The sequence below is a fragment of the Lutjanus erythropterus genome, chromosome 18 (genome assembly GCF_056507025.1).
Source record: "Lutjanus erythropterus isolate fLutEry1 chromosome 18, fLutEry1.hap2, whole genome shotgun sequence".
Lineage (NCBI taxonomy): Eukaryota > Metazoa > Chordata > Actinopteri > Lutjaniformes > Lutjanidae > Lutjanus > Lutjanus erythropterus.
In genome coordinates, this window is record NC_139334.1 from 10,521,569 (window position 1) to 10,534,407 (window position 12,839).

A 12,839-nucleotide genomic window follows, 5' to 3' on the forward strand; every position below is an offset into this window, starting at 1 on the left:
ATATATTAAATAAAAAAGGGCATTAAAGAAAAAGGGAAGGGGGTGGCCTGAGTGATAGCACTAGTTAGTATTTTTTTTTAAATGGGCCACTTGAATCAGGGAGATTATACGGTTTTTATTGGCTGTCAGGAAACACAACTTTCTGCGTACTTCACCCGCTGAAGCTCGTAACGCTCTGATTAGAATGCCAGCAGAAATGAAAAGGGATGGTGCCACCGGTGTAAAGACACAGGAGCAGCAGGACAAGCACAGATGCCCCAGAATCTGCTCTCCCTCAAATACACAAGAGGACCAACACATGCACGCCAATAAAGCGCCGAGTGAAGGCAGTGAAGGCTGCACACGAGCTTCAGATAGAATTTATACAGCAAGTTTCACAAGCAGATCTGGTGTCGGAGACTGAGCCACTGTGCCCATTCTGAACCGGATACATGAGACACATCAAGCAGAGTGTTATCTCGCGCTAAGTGAATATTGCATTCAGCTGATATGTGATATTTGAATTTCCCATTAGGCGGAGGGGGAATATGTGTCGGAGTGAAAAAGCTCAGTGATGCTTGCTCATTTCAGAGCAGGCAGTGAATGGAAAGCTTGCTTCACAGTTGCAGTGTGTCACGGTGGTGATAAGGATGAAGTGATGGAGGGGGGACTCCTGGGTAAGAAAACTGACTGCTGTTACTCACAGGGTCACCTACACAGGAGCTCACGAGTCAGTTTGAAGGCTAACTATTATTTAGTAGAAACTCAACCAACTCAACTTGATTACTGCGATCCTCTCCAGTGTTTTTTTTTTTTTTGAAAAGGCAGAACTGATAACCTCAAGAGTAAAGCAGCAAATTGAAATCGGTCATTATATCGACTTGAGAGACTCCAGTCTGTTCACGTCTGTCAGCTTGTTCAAACTCGGCTTTCAATTTCCCATAGCGGAGAGGGAGAGAGTAAGAGAGGGTAACATCAAACTCCCAAACATGACAGAGCTGGCTCTTTCTGACGAGAGGAAGCCATTGATTTTTCCTCCATTTCACCATCAATCTGGTGGAGAAGAGGTGGCTGTGGGTGCTCAGACAGCTGATGATGTGATTTGTAACCGTGGACCACCAGTGAGCACAGAGAATTGCTCCGACTCTCAACACGTGGCAAAGTGACTACCACCGTCCTCAGCATTCAGCTGCAAGATTAACAGTGGGGGATCTACTGATAATCTCCATTGGCCGAGGGAGTATTTTCTCTGTCCGCCACACTGCAGTCACACTAACATTTGTATTCAACAGGACCGCTGTCACATCTTATGGGGGCTTGTATCACTCCAGAGGCAGCTCTATGGACGGCAATGTCTGTCTGTCAGTCAGTCAGTCTGTCCACGTCTTTGATCCAGACTGAAATATCTCAACAACTACTGGCTGAGTCCCCAGAGGACTTCACTTTTCACTTATCGACATGTTATAAAACCCAATTCAAATTACAATACATGTTACCAAAAATTAAGTTCTATGGCCTGAAAACATTTCCAACGGGCCACACTGGCTGTGTGTACCTGTGTGTGACGACTACCTCGCTGAACTGCCCAGCTCACACGCCTGCGGTGTCCACACAGGCAGTGCTGCAGCTGCAGCGCTGTTACTGTCAGCTCTATCCTTCAACACTGAGTTTGCGGGAGAGTTTTTGAAGAGAAGAGATGTAACCAGAGAGCAGTGAAATTTCTCCCCCTTAGTTAAAGCAAGAAAAAAGAGAAAAAGAAAAAGACAGCGCACCGGAAAAATATTGTCTTTCACCAAATGTGTTCATATCTGTAACAGATGTAAACACTGACACTGTAGTGTAGATTAACTGATTGATCAACTAACAACATGTCTAAAAAAGTGTGTTTTAGATTAAAAAAAGACTATCAGACTTCCTGGTGATTGAGTGGTTAAGATGCATACTGTGTGCTGTAACCACAGCCTCCCAGTTCGATACAGGACGGCTTTGTCACAAATAATTGCTTTGTCTCTCTCCCAGTGTTTCCTGTCTCTATACAGTAATACTGCCGCACAAAAGAAAAACCTGCACTTATAGTCTGTATTTCACACAATCATGATCACTCGTTTATTGCATACAAATTCATTATCTGAAATAAATACATACTGCAGTTTTTTCTATAAATACTCATGACATGGAGGAATGTTTATAGCATTACCTATGACATAAAGGTGAGACATTACATTGTCTTAAAAAAATCCATTTATATCATTGAAAATACACAAATGACATAAATAGCACTACAGCTGCTTATCCACAATAGCACAAAATCATGTTCACACAGAGTTTATTCAAAAGCAGAGTATCCACCTCATGCTGACAGTTATTTTGACATAACATTATAGAAAACAGAGCTGCTGCATAAACACTGCACTGCAGGTTTGATTGAATTTCACCATTGTAATGTCTCTGTTAACATCTAGTGACATCAAGCAGGCTTTCTAAGGGAGGAGTAATCCTCTTTAGATCATTTGCAAAGCAATTAGGCATGCCTCCGCTGATATTAAATATAAAGATAACAGCCTATGAGATAAGATGCTATTTGTACTACGTATCAAATGTGGATAGCTGCCTAAGAGCCCTGATATCAGGGAGATATATTTAAATCCTTGTAAATGAAATTAAAAAATACGACAGTAAAAAAATTAGAGAGACATATCTACTCTACTATCTATCATGAAATTGAATTTATGTATTTAATGTCCTCGGACCTAAATCCTCAATTAATGGAGCTATAATTATGCATCACATCATAAATACTACACATTTTAATACAGTGCAATCACTTAAAATGCATGGCTTCATGGATAATATCAAGTCTGACATTCCATTGAACAAGGCAAATATATAAATACTTTTAGCTGCCACAAAAACATGAGATAATGTAAAATATATTGATCATTGCTAGTGCAGCAGTCACAGGAAACCCTGACCACACAAGGTTGGATTTCATTGAGAGAAGGGTGCCCAGATCAAACCAGATCACTTTTGAAACCCAAAGTGAGTTGAACTGCGGTGACTCGCAACATGCATTTGTCAGCAGGAACCAGAGAGCCTCTTTTGCATGTGTTTCTATCATCACTACACACCACGCTGCGAGAACAAACGCCACTGACAAGAAAGGAGCCGCAAAAAAAAAGCAAATTCCCCACTGACCTGTGACCCCTGAGACCAAAGGGGGGTTGCCCTGCATGCATACAGAGGAGGTTCAAACAGAGTTTATGACTGCATTATCTCTTCCTCTTCCTCATCACCTCTCCACCCATCAGTGGACACTAGAAGCCACTACGCCGGAGCAGACAGACCAGGCATCACTCATTCACTCGCCTCCTAGGTGCCTTTGTCAGGTGATTGCTGGCGGAAAAAGGAAAACAGATCAATACATCTCCCATGGGCCTGACAGGTAATCTTTACCTGGGATGAAATATGAGTGGTACCAGCCTGCTGGATTCCTTAACTGTAACAGGGCAATTGACTGGCTGCACGGAAGCCATTCCTCCACTTCCTGGCCATTGGAAAATCATTTTGGGGCATACAGTGTGGCTGAGGTGTCATTATGGTGACTGCTAATTACCAGAGAGGCAGGTGAGGTGTTTCCCCCCGTGCTACTAATGGAACTGTATCCGAACTGATGCATCTTCCCTCCCTGTCAATGCCTTGGCACCAAAACACAGACTGACGGATAAGGCAACGGCGAGAAGCTCTCCTTAAAACACTACACAGTCGATACTTGTCAGCGTGTTCAGGGGCATACGTCTTGAAAAAGCCACCAATGTATTTATCAAAAGCTTCTTTTTGTCTAATTACGAAGCTCAACTATTGTGCTGTTCCTATCAATCAGGTGTGAAAGCCTGGCGTGGGAAGAGCCCACGGTGCTGCTGGACTCCCTGGTCAAGCTAACGGATGTAGCTGTGGAGGGGAAGGAGGAGGAGGTGGGGTGGTCTCTGTCTCAACACTTTGACTGATTCCCGTGGCAGGATGTCTTGTGTGAGGCATCCATTTAGACGAGTGTGCACACACAGCATTTATAAATGTCATCCCTGGCCAACATGATCACATAAAGCCTCCTCAGACAGATTATTGCAGACGTATAACTCACGTTAATTGGCAAATCTCATTCTACTAAATGCGATTCTTCTCTTAAATAAGGCTTTTAAGTGTCTGAAAAGACATGTACTGTGTAGCTGATGATATTCAGTTCATTTCACTAAAAAGGTATCTTGTAATCATTATAGAAAGTGCATACCTGTCCCTTTTGGTGACAGGAAGATTTCAGATATGCCCATTTTTTCAAAGCTATAATATGTCACATTTCCAACTGAAATGTCTAAAAACGCTAGACCTATGTTTTATTTTTTGTTGAGTTGTGTATTTATAGTATCCCTAATGTTTCCAACAATGAGAAATGAGAATTATGTAATTTATTCAAGGTAATACTGCATTTCCTTCTCACTGCTAGTTACTAGTTACATCACAGTAGAGTCCTACACCAAGTTGTGTAATGGACAAAATATACTTATATAAACAGCTATCAGCAAAAGTGAAAATTAACAAATTGTAGGTGGGCAGTGGTTGAGAACAGTAATACAATACATAAATTACAATAATGTGTGTTTTTCCTATAGAAATCAGAAATAAAAATGATTGTGCAGTATTTTTTGCCATTTAAATCCACTAAGCCTAATCAGTCGGTAGGATTTATTTTATTTTGAAAGTCTACAACACAACTTTTGACCCCACATCTAGCCAAACAAAGTGCATGTGTGCATAACGTAAGGTGTGGGTTGGGTCACAGGACTTATAGAGTTAGGTCTGGTGTTAACTTGGAGATAATTGTGGGGAATGGGTCAGTTCTGGTGCTGAGATTTGCAGATGCAGGTTTGCAAAACTGGACCCGTGCAGGACTCTATGTAAGAGAGTGAGGAAGGAGGGTGGTGAACATGACTAAACATAATGTGATTACAACTACCTCTTCCCCTAAACATGATTTCTGCCCACATCTTATTTGTTTGAAAATATGAAACTTTTTCAGCCAAATTCACACAGAGATGAATTGATTATGTACAGCAGTGTACATGTGTTGTTAGTTGTTAAAGACTACAACAGCTATCACCGACACGGTTAAGGTCAAGCATCATGCACGTCACCTGACTCCTATATAAAAATGCATTTTTCTGAAAATACTGCTTGTTTACCAGCTTGGCGAGAACTGTTGTGTTTGATCTCACTGTATGCTGCCATTGATCTTTTAATGCATCCGATGCCAAGGGAGTTGGGGAAATGTATACCCCAAGGGTAGGTGAAAAGACAGTGTGCGATTCTCCTCTCCCAGCTCCAACAGCTCCTCCGACTCCTTTCTGCTGGCTCTCACATCCACCCTCCTCTGCACAGCCCTAAAAGCAACTAATCCACCATTGCTGAAAAAAACAGGCTGTTCAAACAGATCTGCAGCTGGCCTTGAACTTAAATACATTTGGGGACATTTGAATATGGAAGGTGAGCTGAAGAGAACAGAGGCGGCCCTCCGAGGACCGCGACTACGCTCCCTCTGTGTTGTGCTAATGAGCACCTTTGTACAAACTGTAGCTTTTCAAATCCATGCTAATAGGAGGCCTGTACTTTGTGTGGCTCTCTACCGGTGGTCGCCTTTCTGAACCCTGTAGCAGCATGTGGTAGCTAAACATTCTGATGCTCTCCCGTCTCCGAGATAGCTACGTGCTGCTGCACAGCCATTGTTGCCACTGCCGTAAAGTAGGGCATACTCCCCCTCCCTCCCCACCGGCCACCCAGCCTCACCTGACCGTCCTCCCAGTGTTCCTGCTGACAAACGCTGCACTACTACAGTGGACATAATTGCTGGATTGTGTGGTAGCAGGTGGCCTGGAGACTGTGTGTGGAAACAGGAGGAGCCGTCAAGTCTTGAGTCAAAACGAGGAGCCTCTTGAAGCTGCTTTCTTCCTCAAGGAGATGGCAGAAGGCTTAACAAGGCTTGATTGCATTAACATTTGTCATGCTTAATATACTACCTGGAAAGACTGGATCTAGCGGGAACATGCTGATTTGAGGAGTAATGATGTACTTTGTGTTTTTTTCTTTGTCTTTGAATTCGTGCAGCAAGAGGAGTTTTAGCTTTTTCATTATCTGGCACAATAGCTTTTCTTCTGGCACAGTCTTCAAGACTTAGGTGACGTTTCCACCACAGGAACTTTCAGCAGGGACTAGGAACCTTTGCAGGAACTCATTGTGCTTCCATGGTAGCGACCAGGGCCTAAGTTAAGTTCCAAAGATATTATTTTCCCCAAAAAAAGTTTTAGTGCTTAGTGGGTCGTATCATCCAAAAGAACAGAAACTTGGGGGTGGGGCTTGCAGCACTGAACATGTCTGATTGGTCAAGTACTTGCAGCATTTTAGTTCACCTACCATTAAAAAAAAATCTGCAACCAGTGGCGTACATTGTGCTTTGGCACATCAATATGAGCCTCATTTCCACCCAAAGTACCCACAATTTTTAGTACCAGGGACTACTTTTCAAGGAACTAAAAGCTTCCTTAAGCCTCTTGTTGTCCATGTTTCCACTGCAGTCTAGAAACATGGGAAGATTTGTCCAATTAGACCGCATAAGTATCAAAAAGAGACCGCTGTTTTTACATGTCATTTTTGTGCCTGACTCTGCAACAATGATGACGCCATAGAACTGTCTGTTGTGTGCTTTTTTCTGTTTCTCCATGTTTTTGTGTCAAAGCACAATGAACGAAAAACAAACTAGCTTACTGTTTTCTGATTGGTCAAGTACTTACAGCAGTGAGTGATCGATTATAAATTTCAGTCCACCTTAAATCTCAATGTCCCATGTTTCTCTAAAGGTTCCTAGACCTTGTGGTGGAAACGCAACTATGGAGTTATAGAAGAACGCCTTCAACAGATGGGCCAATGACAAAATCCAGACCTCATTGAGCCAGTAGCCAGTGGAAAGCAGAAACACTGAAATAATCAAGGTACAAAAAAATTGTGCCTGTGCGTTGCTTTGTGTTGCATCATCGTTCTAACATTGCAAAAATGAACACAAATGTGCACAGAAGTTTGCAAAAACAGCCATCTTTTCATATGTCAGCAGACTAATTTACCTCATCTTCACAGGTATTTACAGCTTCATGGAAAGGCAGCCAACTACGGGGTGAAGGAACCTTTTAGTTTCATGAAAAGCAGTTGTTGGAACTAAAAGTTCTTGGGTAGAAACGTGGCTTTAGATGCACTTGTCAAGCACCATTCAGGTGTCTTCATGGCCCCCCTGGAACCCTCAGGATACAAAGAAAGCAATGGGCTGACGGAACCTTTGAGTTCCTTGAAAAGTAGATCTAAAAGTTCTAGAGACTCTAAGCAGAAACACGGCTTTAGATGCGCTTGTTGACCTCAGTTCAGGTGTCCTCATGGTCCCTCCTGGAGGAAAGATAAACTCTCAGGCTGAGCAGAGGTAGGGGACTGTGAACCTGGTGCATTTGGTCCTACAGCCTCCAGTGTTGAGGTGTTACTGGCTCCCTGTGCCTCCTCTCTCTGGTGATCCTTATGAAATGGATTACTAGCTGCAGAGACAAAGAAAGCACATATTGTATTCCAGACGTGTAGCACAAAACAGAGAACAAACAGTAAAAGATAATCACATAAATCACATTTTCCTTGACTGTTTCAATGGACAGCCTCAAATAAAAATTAAATTTAGTCCACGGCTCCTGGATCACTCGCTGTTTTAGGTATATTAAAATAAAACTTTGAAGCAATCCTCTTCTAATAGGTTAAATATTAATGAGGTTTTGGTCAAGTGAGCCAAATCCAATTTGGCCCCATATGACTTGCGGACATGGTTATTAAAAGGCCAATCTGTGCTGCTCCTATGGCTTAACTTCCCCCCACTCCAGTTATGCTGTGTAAGAAGCTGTATGTTTTTAACTCCGTTCATCACACGTTCACATCCCACTGACTACCTTCCTTTTTAAAGATCCTCTTTCTCTTGATCTCACTCACCATTAAAGCTTTTTGTGTCTGTGAGTGAACGGAAATATCTGAAAGAGAACTGGGGCCAATTTTTGCAGAAGACAGAGGAACTCTAAAACAATTGCACACCCTAACATGTTTGATAAATAAATCTTTCCTGATCTACCCCCCCCCAAAAAAAAAGTTAGTGGCGGTCACACAAGACATTTGCAAGGCAGTCCCAGTGCAGAGGACAGGGGAACTAGAAGTGACATTGTGGCTCTGGGCTGTCTCAAAGGATTAGGCATTACAGCATTCACTGGCATGTGCTTTTGCTCGTTCCCATTATATCTGCTTGTGCCTCTTTCCAGATGACTTCTTCCCCAAACTGATCCGGCGGGCAAGATAATTGATTAATATTTCTTGAGGGAACGATGACTAACCGTTGCTGAGGTTCAAACCAAACACTCAGGTTAAACGCAGTCAAAAGCCTGGATCAAAATTCAGTTTGTTTTTTTGTATTTGACAGATACACAGAAATGGCTGGGAGCATTTAGTTTCTGTGTCTTAACATGCACAGGACATACCAGACACTAGGGCTCTATCAGAGGTCAAGGTCACACTCAAAAAAAGCTCATTGATGATTGTTTATAGGTTGCAGGTAAATAACATAAAGATGTGAAAACTTATAAAAATGATTGTATCTTTGTATATTAATATGTACCATTCAAGATAATGTAAAATTCATGAACTATGTTTTATTCAACTGCTTAAATAAAAGACTGTTTCATTTGTCCAGAACACTTACACTCAGCCGATTTCACACGGAGGTCAATAAAGACATTACAATGCAAAGGTTTTCTGTCAATGGGAGAATTACAGTACATGCATTTATTGTGGGTGATAATGGGAGGCTGAATGGAACCATCTTACCGTCTTAATAAGCTCTCATGTGATGCTCTCTAAAAACAATCATTACAGGCCTTCCTGGAGCACTCCCCTTCCCCCTGTTTATTAATCAGCTAATTACACATTGACAGTAATGGGCCTGCTGATTCCCACACTTAAATGAACAGGGCTGAATAGCTCTTTAATGATTAGCCTTTGTGTTTCTCTCTCCTGCTCGCTCTCATGCACACACATGCACACACACACACACACACACACCATTCTTTAAAAAAAAAAAAAGGACATTCAAATCAGACCTCCTGGTGAGAAGGTTTGCACACAAGCGATTCAAGAAGCACCTGACAGACTGAGCTGCTAAAACCAAATCTGTCTCCACACACAAAAACAATCAGAGTCGTTACAAAGGCAGCAGGTTTGCAGTTACACCACGTCAACCTGTGTGGGTTTCAGTGTTTAAGCTCAGCCTCCAGCAGCCGCAAAAACCACCATGAAAGTTTGGTGGAGCAGCACAGGCAGGTGCAGGTGGAGATGGAGGAGATGTGTGTGTGTGGGGGGGGTGTTTTTTGAAGGACGCGAGCAGGGTGCGGAGTGGAGCCGGAGAGGGCGAAATAGTGCGGTGGGCTGCATTTCTGTCAGCAGAAGTGATGGCTGAGTGGTAGCGTTATTTGTCTTGTGCTGCCATACGGCCCTCGCACCAGCCTGGGCATTAATGAGAGGGGGCCGGACCGCCGGGCAGGAACACGGCGGGCCTCCGACGCAGGTGATCTGTCACACGGCCGTCTTGCTCGGGCAAGGAGACACATGAAGACAGAGGGGAGAGGAGAGGCAGCAGGGTTGACCTGACGAGGGGCTGGCCTCCACATGGGCACCCACATGTGGCACCCTCCAGCATGCAGAGATAACGGTCTGGTGAGGGCAATCAAACGGACTTCAACCCCGTCTATTTACTCTAACTCTTCCTGAAATGTGGCACAATGAAGAAGTTCAACTTATGGTTTATTACCATCATCCCTTTATAGAGATAAAGATGAAGGGCAGTACAGGAGACAGCGGGGGAGGAGTAAAATTGCAATAATTAATTAGTCTGTGTGTGAGACCAGCCAAGGCTATTAAAATCCATCAGGATCTTTACACTTACTGATTCATCTCTGCCTTACCAATAACTCTCCAAAAACTGTGGAGTGTAGAATGTATTAATTTTCTTTTTAGTCGCTGGGCAACATCGGCTATGTTCACACTGCAAAAGACGAAAGTGGTCGAAATCAGACTTTGGCTCATATGTGACTCAGATCAGCTTTTTTTTTTTTTTTTTATCATGACAGTGTGAACAGCACAAATCATATGGAATCTGATTAGGGCTGTGACGGTATGGATTTTGTCTTTATAATTACATTTTATTGGACTTTATTAAAGCATACTGTCATAAGCATACCATAAGTCCTTTATGGAACAGAGCAATGCGTAAAAGTGTGCAGCATGCAAGTGAAGGAGAGCATAGCAAAGTAGAAACTTAAACTTAGCAGTCAGTTGTCAATCTGGCAGTAAATACAGGTTACAGGGCGTCGGTTAATAAACACTGCCAAGTCTTGTCTGTTATTTCCCAAATAATGGGAAAGTTGGCCCCAAAGTAAGCTGAGCCGTTTAAGCTATTGCTAATGCTAGCATTGAATTTTTATAATGTTGTACCATGAGAATGTATTCCTTTCAGGAGCCTTAAAATCCAGCCTTGAGCTGCAGTGTCAATTGCCAATTGCTCCTGTGACAACAAATATTGAGTTTCGGCAGCCACAGGCTTACAGGAGCTTAACTGCATTATGTAAGTCATGTGACATAACTAACTTGAAACTACACGTGTTATATGTTGTAAAACGGTCACAGTTTAGGTTTAGGAGAATAAACAATTAAGTAGGTAAAGGAAAAGGTTGTGGTTTAAATAACTACATTACTAGTGTCACCTGACAGAAGTGACAAGCCAAAAGTCACGTACATAATGACACTAAAGTGGCTTAAAACTTTAAATAACTCCAATAACTGATGTATTGTTGCACAAATGACTTAAACCACAGAGTCCTGGGTGAAAGTCCTGTGTCCATATTTGGACTCTCTAGCTCTTCATGCTTCTTCTTCCATAGTTAGTACACCGACTAGAGGTCACGGCCTAACAATACACAGAAATATGAGTCAAAATGAGCTGGTTCCTGCGAATGGCTGCCCAACATTAATTAAGACCTGACTGAGGTTTCTGCCTGTTAAAAGGAAGTTTTTCCTCACCACGTTAACATCAGTGCTTGCTCTTGTTGGGAACAGTTGGGTTTAGAAAGAGTACTACAGTACAGGTCCATTTGCATACTGTGTGTCGATGCCTCGTTATGAACTGCTGTGCCTGACCAGAGCATGGATTCACCTGGAGAACAAGCTACAGAGAGCAACACTCTCTGTGATCATTTAAACTGTGGGAGTATTTTAGACAGAGGCGCAACAGTTTTGCTCTCTTAAGCTGCACAAACTGGACATGACTTGTCACAGCAGGACAAACTGCCCCGCATGAGTGCTGGAAGTGAAGCACTGAGCGACCTGTCCTCCTCCTGTAGCAGCAGCAGTAATATCACCCTGTTTACTTTCTGTCAGCACCCAAACACGATATATGAGGATTATCAACACGTGGAACATGTTTCTGTTAGTGGAAGTCACTTAAAATAGATTTTCTAGATGTTTCTTCATCACCCTGCGATGTCACGTCTGCAATACTGCTGTTAACTTTACATCCTGCGTCATCCAACGGTGCTATTTGTTTGTTTTGTACATTTTCTGTTCAGCTGCGTATGAGTCAGAAATGGCTAAAACTACCGTTACAGTCTGTCTGAAATTCATTTCAGTTGGCAGAGAAGCGACAAAAAGTATTTTCTTCTGCCCACACTGATACAAATTTTACCATCTTCATCATCTTACCTACATATGACCCCAGTGATGAAATAACTTCATGTCATGACCAGCCTTTTAAGATTTAAGTCAAAATACTGATTTTTCACTTCAGTAAAGGGTTGTCTGTGTTTAGTTATGAAATTAAATCTATTAAATAAGGTGGACTTTTTATATGGTGGGTTAGACTCATTTTAAAATATGCCACCATTAACTGAAGAAATAACTGATAAATTAACGCTAGACGTTATACAAATAAAACTGAATTGAAATGAATGCTAATTTGTCATAATTCACTCACTGCAGATGACAGATATTAATTGGTGTAGAAACTTTGCATGTTAGGGACAAAACCCAAAAAATTCCAGTAAAAGTGACCATTTTAATCTGTATTTTTAATAGTGCCCAATACCATATGACGGGAAACTCTGTATCTAGTAAAGACTTGTTGGATTGAGTTGGATTGTTGGATTGATGGTGGTGTGAAAAGTAGAAAATGGCCAATTTAAGGCTGAGAAATGGAGCGGTCATCTAATCCAAACAGATACCTGGCTTGATAAGTTGTTGTGTGTGTGTGTGGTTTTTTTTCACAACCAGCTTCAACACTGCCTTGGAAGTGCTAAAAGGGTAAAGAAAGAAGACAAAGCAACAGCTGGGTACCGCCTGAGTAATTCCCAAAGGAGCCCTGGAAGACACCTCCAGCCGCAGACCATTTTCACTCCTGATTACAGAGTTTCAAATCAACCACTAACACATACAACAATCCACTTCCTCTGGCCAACTCAAACAAAGACTCGGCTGTCGTGTTCACTAAGAGCAACGCACCGTTCCTTCCACTAAATGCAGTAAACAATCTTTCCATGCAAACAAGATGTTTACCAGAAAACAACTCCACTCAACAAATCACTGAATCTGATTTTGTCTCTGTACACATTTATGCCAGAGTGGCAACAAACCAAGATTTGTACACAGAGAGTGTGAAAGCTTGTCAGAGCGAATGTGCATCTCCTGGCGGTGGTGAGATT

At 42.3% G+C, this 12,839-nt stretch overlaps 1 protein-coding gene across 8 annotated transcripts in view; it reads right to left on the reverse strand.

The window, feature by feature from the left end:
• LOC146310655 (G patch domain-containing protein 2-like) overlaps positions 1–12,839 on the reverse strand; it is a 74,204-nt gene that overhangs the window by 38,214 nt on the left and 23,151 nt on the right. For 2 of the 8 annotated variants that reach the window (XR_014772274.1, XM_084742050.1), the window contains exon 10: positions 7,506–7,598. The exons of 3 other annotated variants lie outside the window; for them this stretch is intronic. Coding sequence is in view for 4 of the 5 variants with exons in the window: in XM_084742050.1 (XP_084598176.1) it covers positions 7,506–7,598 (93 nt within the window). In the remaining variant the exon portion in view is untranslated. Of the gene's footprint in view, positions 1–2,061; positions 3,373–7,443; positions 7,599–12,839 lie in introns of those variants that run through there. 3 more of the 8 variants (XM_084742052.1, XM_084742056.1, XM_084742051.1) reach the window with 3 other exon arrangements.